The sequence below is a fragment of the Marmota monax genome, unplaced genomic scaffold, assembly GCF_021218885.2.
Source record: "Marmota monax isolate L192 unplaced genomic scaffold, Marmota_monax_Labrador192_F-V1.1 WCK01_AAM20220418_F8-fsc00486, whole genome shotgun sequence".
In the NCBI taxonomy this organism is placed as follows: Eukaryota; Metazoa; Chordata; class Mammalia; order Rodentia; family Sciuridae; genus Marmota; species Marmota monax.
In genome coordinates this window covers 203,418-211,813 of record NW_026692133.1, presented here as the reverse complement: position 1 = coordinate 211,813, position 8,396 = coordinate 203,418, and the positions used below count along the sequence as shown (strand labels likewise).

The 8,396-nt window shown below is 45.5% G+C and overlaps 1 protein-coding gene across 1 annotated transcript; it reads left to right on the top strand.

Moving 5' to 3' along the window:
* Positions 1–1,240: 1,240 nt before the first annotated feature.
* LOC124108898 (uncharacterized) lies at positions 1,241–7,368 on the top strand. The gene is given in 6 exon segments (XM_058570811.1): positions 1,241–1,465; positions 1,990–2,398; positions 2,401–2,567; positions 2,570–3,077; positions 3,329–3,840; positions 4,193–7,368. Coding segments are annotated over 6 exon segments (1,827 nt in total). The 3' UTR covers positions 4,199–7,368.
* Positions 7,369–8,396: the final 1,028 nt, after the last annotated feature.

Sequence of the window (8,396 nt, the reverse complement as noted above, 5' to 3'; positions counted from 1 at the left end):
TAAGCTGTTCTCAGGGCTCTCTCTCTTTGCTCTATTCAAGTGAGCTCTGAGCCCCAGCATGCTGGACCCCTAATAAACCCTTTGCTGTTGCATGAGACAGTCTCTTGGTGGTCTCTTCTTCCAACGTTCTCCCGACCTTTACATTTGGAGGTCCCACCGAGATCCGGCAGCGGCACACGAAAGACCCCCAATGGGCTCTTCTCGGAGTAAGTAAGGCGTCTCTTTCTGGTTTCTGATTTCTGGTTTCAGGTTTCAGGTTTCTGGTTTCTGGTTTCAGGTTTCAGGTTTCAGGAGGGCTTGGCAAAGTGGCTGTTTGTGAAGAGTGTGAGCTCTCTCCGACAGTGGCTGACAGACGTGTCACAGAGCCACAGGCCACGTCCCTGGGGGATGCCCCAGAGGACTTGGGAAATCGAGGAACAGTAGTTTCCTCGACTCAGTATTCTGCAGTATGCTGCTTCAAATTCGGTTTGCCAGCCCATCAGGTTTTGCCAGCTACTCAGTCCTGTCTCAGTGTTGAACGTTTACTGTCTGTGTGTCCTTGCTTTCACTGTTTGTGTATCTTTCATTATGGGACAGAGCACTTCAACGCCTCTGTCCCTGACCCTTGATCACTGGACCAAATTCCACTTAAGGGCTCAGAATCTTTCTTTTTCAGTAAAACGCCGGACCTGGCAGACTCTCTGTGCCTCAGAATGTCCCACCTTTGGAGTCAGATGGCCCCCAGAAGGATCTTTCTACTTCCCACTAATTCAAAAAGTCAGAAATATTGTCTTTGTCTTTCAGCCGGGGCCACATAGCCATCCAGATCAACAGCTGTATATCTTAACTTGGCAGGACCTCTGCAAATCTCCTCCTCCATGGGTGAAGCCTTTCCTTGTCCCTGTCCCCACTCCTACTCCTTCCTCCATGATTCTGTCTCTCAAACCCTCTGCTCCTCCTCCTCCTCCACCTTCTGTTCTTCCTGAGTCTCAAGATTTGACTCTACTGGACTCTCCTCCCCCTCCTTATCCCCTGCCCTCGTCCCCCAACACCCAACAGCCTCTAAATGATTCCCCTGCTGCTGACTCAGCCTCTCCACCATTGGAGGAAACTAAGCCGGCCCAGTGCCCTCCAGATGACTCCCCCAGGGCACACACAGCCCCTCCTCCCTGGAGGAAGCTGGCCCAGCTAAAAGAACTCACCGGCGTTATCACACCAACCTACTTGGGATGACTGCCAACAACTCCTAGGCACTCTCTTCATGACAGAGGAACAAGAGAGAATCCTCCTGGAAGCTAGAAAAAATATCCTCGGACCAGATGGGCAACCGACACAACTTCCCAACATAATCGAAGCCAACTTCCCCTTGAACCGACCCAACTGGGACCCCAACACCTTTGAAGGTAGGGAGCATCTGTCCACTTATCACCAGGCTCTAATAATGGGTTTCCGAACGGCCACTAGGCAGCCAACTAATTTGGCCAAGGTAAGAGAGATTATTCAAGGGCCTGATGAATCTCCCTCTATGTTTCTAGAGAGAATTATGGAGGCATATATGAGATATACTCCTTTCAATCCTCAGGCAGAGGATCAAAAGGCATCTGTCACGATGGCCTTTATTGGGCAAGGTGCCCTGGATATTAAAAGTTACAATGCTTAGATGGATTACAAGATATGACTTTGAGAGGTTTGGTCAGAGAAGCCGAGAAGGTATACTGTAAGAGAGAAACTGAGGAAGAGAAGAAACAAAGGAGGGAGAAAGAAAAGGAGCAAAGGGAGGATGAGAGAAGCAAAAGACAGACTAAGGCATTGACTAAGGTCCTGGTCACAACAAAAAATAGGCCAGAAATTAAACAGGGAGACAGGAAGGGATACCTGGGCCCATGCCAGAGGCCACCTCTGGCCTCAGATCAATGTGCCTACTGTAAAGAAAAAGGACACTGGGCCAAAGAGTGCCCTAGAAAGAAACAGCCACACCAGCCAGCCATTCTAACTCTGGAGGATGACTAGGAAAGTCGGGGCTCGGATCCCCTCCCCGAGCTCAGGGTAACTTTTGAAGTGGAGGGGACCCCAATAAACTTTGAAGTGGATACAGAGGCATTATACGCAGCCCTTAAGGCCCCACTGGGCCCTCTATCAAATAAAAGGTCTCTAGTTCAAGGGGCTAATGGCAGTAAATATTGGGCTTGGACAACTAAGAGGACCATGGACCTGGGGAAAGGAAAAGTCCATCACTCCTTCCTAGTGATCCCAGAATCCCCGGCCTCATTGATGGGCAGAGATCTGCTCACCAAGCTCCAGGCCAGAATAACTTTTAACCCTGAAGGCCCCCAAATGAAATTTCTAAATCCTTCAGTAAAAACTCCTATAGTCATGGCTTTAACTATGTCAGTAAACGATAAACATCAACTCTTCACACCCCCAAGACTGATCAAACAGGCAAGCTACCCCAGAAATGGATAACAGATTACCCAGATGCCTGGGCAGAAACTGCTGGGTTAGGCCTAGCCATGAAACAACCTCCAATAACAGTGGAGTTAAAAACCTCAGCCTCCCCAATCAATGTCAAACAATATCCTCTGGAAAAAAAAAAAAAAAAACTAAAGATGGGATAAGGCCCCATATTCAGAAATATCTGGCCTTAGGGGTCCTAAGGCCCTGTCAATAGGCCTGGAACACTCCCCTGCTACCAGTAGAAAAGCCAGGAACTGGGGACTACCACCCCGTTCAAGACCTAAGAGAGATCAACAACAGAGTGCAGGACATTCACCCCACGGTACCTAATCCATACAATCTGCTTCGCACTCTGAACCCTGAGCGAAAATGGTATACTGTTCTGGACTTAAAAGATGCTTTCTTTTGCTTGCCTCTGCATAAAGATAGTCAGTTGCTGTTTGCTTTCGAGTGGGTAAACCCAGAAACCGGAACATCTGGTCAACTAACTTGGACTAGACTCCCACAGGGGTTCAAAAACTCCCCCACTCTCTTTGATGAAGCCCTCCACAGAGATCTCAACAACTTCAGAACTATGCACCCTGAAGTCACCCTGCTTCAATATGTGGATGACCTGCTACTGGCAGCCAACACCAAGGAAAACTGTGAGTCTGGGACCCAAGAACTATTATCCGAGCTTGCTCAACTCGGATATAAAGCTTCTGCCAAAAAGGCCCAAATTTTCCAGCAAGAAGTAATCTTCCTGGGCTATTCCCTTAGGGGTGGTAAACGATGGCTCACTGAGCCCAGAAAACAAACCGTTGTGCAGATACCACCCCCATCTAACAGGAGGGCAGATGAAGAAGCTAAATTGGCAGCCCTAAATGGAGTAACCATGTTAACACTTTCCAAACAGGGGAACATAAGTCAGGAGATTTAACTACATCGGAGCACCCCGACAACTTAACATCTAAGGACACTGACACTGAACTCCTCGACTTCACTGAGCCCAGCCTACAATTTCAGAAAGCCCTACACTACGTTAAAAATGTACATCAACTCACTCACCTTGGTTCAAAGAAACTGCAGGCATTCCTGAAAGATCAAGAACAGAGTTTTCCACTAACCGGCACACAGCGAAAGGAAATAGCTGAACGGGTAACAAAAGCCTGTCGGGTCTGTCAATTGGTTAATTCTTACCCTTCCAAGCTTCCTGCAGGAAGGCGCCTTCGAGGAACCAGAGCAGGACAATTTTGGGAAGTGGACTTTACTGAAATTAAGCCAGCAATGTATGGACTTAAATATCTCCTAATCTTTGTAGATACATTTTCAGGATGGATTGAAGCCTTCCCCACAAAAAAAGAAATGGCGCTAATGGTGGTCAAGAAGATCCTGGAAGATATTTTTCCAAGATACGGCCTGCCTAAGGTAATACGGTCTGATAATGGACCGGCGTTTGTGGCCCAGGTAAGTCAGGGGTTAGCCAGGACCCTGGGGATTAATTGGAGGTTACATTGCGCTTATAGACCCCAGAGCTCAGGACAGGTAGAAAGAATGAATAGAACCATTAAAGAGACCTTAATGAAATTAAGCTTAGAGACTGGCATAAAAAATTGGACTATGCTCCTGCCTTATGCACTGTTTCATGCAAGAAATACTCCCTCTGTTTCTTTGTGTAACCTCACCCCTATGAAATTCTCTATGGTGCCCCTCCTCCAGTAAGGGACCTAACCCCAACTCTAAGACCTAATGATCCCTTCCACACCCCCTTGCTTGACAGACTTAAAGCTCTTGAAAGAACTCAGCGATACCTGTAAAAACAGCTGGCCACTGCCTACCAACCTGGGGACGAAAGGACTCCACACCGATATCAAGTGGGAAACTTCATCTACATAAGACGACATCAGGTGTCATCCCTGGAACCCCGCTGGAAATGACCATACCAGGTGCTACTTATAACACCTACAGCAGTAAAGGTAGATGGAATCACTTCCTGGATCCATACCTCTCATCTCAAGACTGCGCCCTGTCCAGACTCTGGCTGGAAACTAAAAAAGACTGGTAACCCTTTCAAATTGTGTGTTCACCATGTGGATAGGGCTATAGACTCTCCCCTTGACCACCAGTAGTCCTAATCCTCATCAGCCCATTCAGCAGCGATGGCTGATCACAAATCCTACTGGACAAGAAATATGGTCTATCTCGCATACAGCCCCCTTAGGGACCTGGTGGTCATCTCTCCACCCAGACATTTGTCAGCTGGCTATAGGTCTTTCCTATTGGGATATCCCTGATGAAGAGGATCCCACTAAAATTCCATTAAATCCCTTCTGTACCATAGATAAAGGAAACAAACATTATGGATGTAGGGACACGTGAGCCAGATGCAGGTTGGCTAACCTAGATTACTATGTTTGCCCGGTGGACTATCGAAGCCACAAACAGTCATGGCTGTGTGGGGAAAAAGCCGACTTCTTCTGTAAGTCATAGGGATGTGAGCATACAGGGGCTACCTGGTGGAACCCAAACTCCTCATCAAATTCAGTACACAGCATTGGCCATATTACCAATTAGATAACCAAAACCGAAGACCCCCAGAGGGATCTCTAGATCCTCAAATTCTGCGTGACCTTTTTAACTTCTGCAAGTGCTCAAAAGGGTGGAAGGAAATTCCCCTATGTGGAGGCCTTTTCCCTCCTTTGCTCACATCCTAAACTATGCTTCTCCAATAGATCCTCACCCTTAGCCTTCTGTTCTAGACTCTCTGCTGTCACTCCCACCTCAGCAACCTGATTTCTCCCCTCCAATTACTAGATCAAAAACCCAAACCTCCGCCAGTTCTCAGACCATTGCCCCCTTGCTGAGGTAGCAGGTACTGAGGTACCCCTCCACCCACTCACTCCTCTCTTCTCCTGTCAGTGCCCACACCGGGTTCCACCAGGTCCTCTTACCAGCTAACCCAAAGCTCAAACCAGCTGAGGAGAGCCGTCAGACCCCTATCCAAGATGTAATGAAAATGGCCTTTAAAGTTGCTTTGTCATCACTAAAAACAGGTTACTAAGAATTTAAAGTCCCTCACAGGCTTTTTGGGATACTCACTCCCATCTTCCCCTCTGCTCTACCTGTTCTACTACTCAAGTTTTTGTTGCTAGGAAAATCCCAAACACCTTTCCCATTATCCACAGAGCTGCTCTCAGCCCCACCTTCCCCGTCTTCCCCCTCTGTACCAGGCCCACAAAAAAGTCTTAACTGACCTTCTCCAGAAGTCTTCACCATGGCTGACTTTAGGACTTTCAGCAAAAGAGTCCCTATAAAAGAGTTCAGTATAGATAAACTTCCTCTTTTCATGTTGCCCTGTTCTACTTGGGCACTGGCTGGAAAAATCAGCACTCCTAAGCTAGACACCCCCTTACTAGTTTTTCACAAAATATGTGAACAAGGCCTCTGGCCTTGAGCTGGGGCTTCACAGAGATGGCTACATTTCTAAGATAAAGAAGTTACCAACTGGGCTCCATGGTAACAGCTGGCAGGAAAAAAAAAAGGGGGGGGGAGAAAAAGCTCTCCCTCTCCCAGGTGTCCTTAAAAAGTTAACTTGCCCAGAACAGAGGAAAAAAAACAGAAACAAAAACTGCTTTTTATAAACTTCTGCAGACTGTGAACTTCTGAGCCCCTTCCCTTACATTTGGGTACAAAAATTCTGAAACTACCTAAACTTGGGGTTCAGGGGATTAATTGATTACAACAGAAGCAATGCCCTCTGAATCTGGTTGCAACCAAATAGGACTGTTTCCCTGTCTTCGGTACTATCTTAGGTGCCTTGCCTTGTCCGTCCCTACAACAGTATAATTCTATATACTTAAACATTATTTATGTTTTCATAAAATGGTCAACAGATGTAATTAATTATGTAATGGTGCAGATGTTTCCCAGATTGCTCTATTATGATGCAGGTTCATTTGAAGATCAAATAGGGGGGGCATACAACCCGGTTTCCCGGGAACCTTTATCCTTCACTTTAGCCATCCTGTTAGGAATAGGAGTTGCTGCAGGGGTGGGCACAGGAACCACTGCCCTGGTCCATGGGACACAACAAATGATCCAATTAGAAGCAGCAATAGACCAAAACTTAAAGATATTAGAAACCTCCATCACAGCTTTGCAGGAATCTTTAACCTCTCTCTCTGAAGTTGTTTTAAAGAACAGGCGAGGGTTGGACCTCCTCTTCATGAGAGAAGAGGGCCTTTGTGCTGCATTGAGGGAAGAATGTTGTTTTTATACCGACCATACTGGAGTTGTAAAAGAATCTATGAGTAAATTAAGAAGATGCCTTGAAGAGCGTCAGCGAGAGAGAGAGAGGCCCAAAAAGGGTGGTATGAGTCTTGGTTCACACAGTCCCCCTTGTTAACTATGCTTTTATCAGCCCTGGCTGGTCCTTTAATAATCCTTATATTGTTGCTAAATCTAGGACCCTGTTTGCTCAACCGTGTAGCTTCCTTTCTCCAAGCCCAAATTGGACAAGTCAAACTTATGGTAATCAGACAACAATATACCCCACTAGCAGACATAGAATTGACACCCCCCAATGACCACTTTTATGATTAAAAGTAGCCAGAAGAAGAAGTGGGGAATGAAAGGTTAATAAAATAGGTAATTGTCACTCCATTTTTCTGTATGCTTAACAAAACACTGTTGAAATCCCGAGAACTGTTAGCTAATCTTGTTCCCAGAATGTGCTGTCCCCAACTGCCCCAAACTGCAGGATGCACTCCCTCACTCGGTTGCAGGCAAACAGCCCACTCGCCCTGACCCGTCAATGAACTTCCCTCCCTGCCCTCTCCAAGAAAAGTATATAAGCTCTGCTTAAGCTGTTCTCAGGGCTCTCTCTCTTTGCTCTATTCATGTGAGCTCTGAGCCCCAGCATGCTGGACCCCTAATAAACCCTTTGCTGTTGCATGAGACAGTCTCTTGGTGGTCTCTTCCTCCGACGCTCGCCCAACCTTTACAGTTCTATCTAGGTCTGATTTGGGGAATAAAAAGTATTAGTACATAGTTAGTAATAGCTGCATATTTATTTTTAAATTAGATATGTGTAGAACTGTATTTGTTGTGAACATTATAAAGCCAGTACAATGGAAATTTTACATGAAAATGATAAAAAAATATCATGGTGGTGACATGCCATTTCACAAGCTTTTGGTCTGACACTCAGTAAACCCACAAGAGTCAACAAGAGTCACAGTCTTGGCCCTTGCCACGTTGTTTGGTAGTGCTGTGTCACTGTCATTTGGTGAGGCAAATCTCCAATTATTATTAATGAGCTGAAGTCACTTGGCTCCATGAATATAAACATGCATTTTCTTAGTTTTATTTGGTTTCATCATTAAAAATCTACATACTGGGAAGTGTAAGATGGCAGGTCCTCTGTCCCGAAAAGATCACCCTCACCTCAGACTTAAGTCAAGAATTTCTTCCATAGGAGAGAACTTTCCAGTTCATAATATTACTTGGAATATAAATACCCTTGTGAGAGACAGCAGCAACTAACTCACACTGCAATATAAAAACACTTTTAGAATACCTTTTCCTTGAAAGGTTATATTATGGGGAATATGAAAGCCAAGGTATTCTGCTTTGGGAACATTCAGGATGTCATGGGAGACTGAGCAAGTTTTCCTCTGTACTCTTCACATTATTCCATTAGAAACTTCCATTTTCCCCTGTCCTAGTGGCATATAGTGGGGATATATATATATATATATATATATATATATATATATATATATATATATATATATGGTGGTGAGAAGGTTAGGAACTAAGTGTGCATAGAAAACAGTATTCTTTGAGCCAGATTGTAGGGAAGCAGACTTTCCACAGGATGCTCACTGCCATCTGTGAACAAACACTCTTCTGATTTTAGGGAAGGAATGGCTCACTCTGGAATTATTTCTAATAAATCATTTGTTCCCCATCTGTATGTAGTA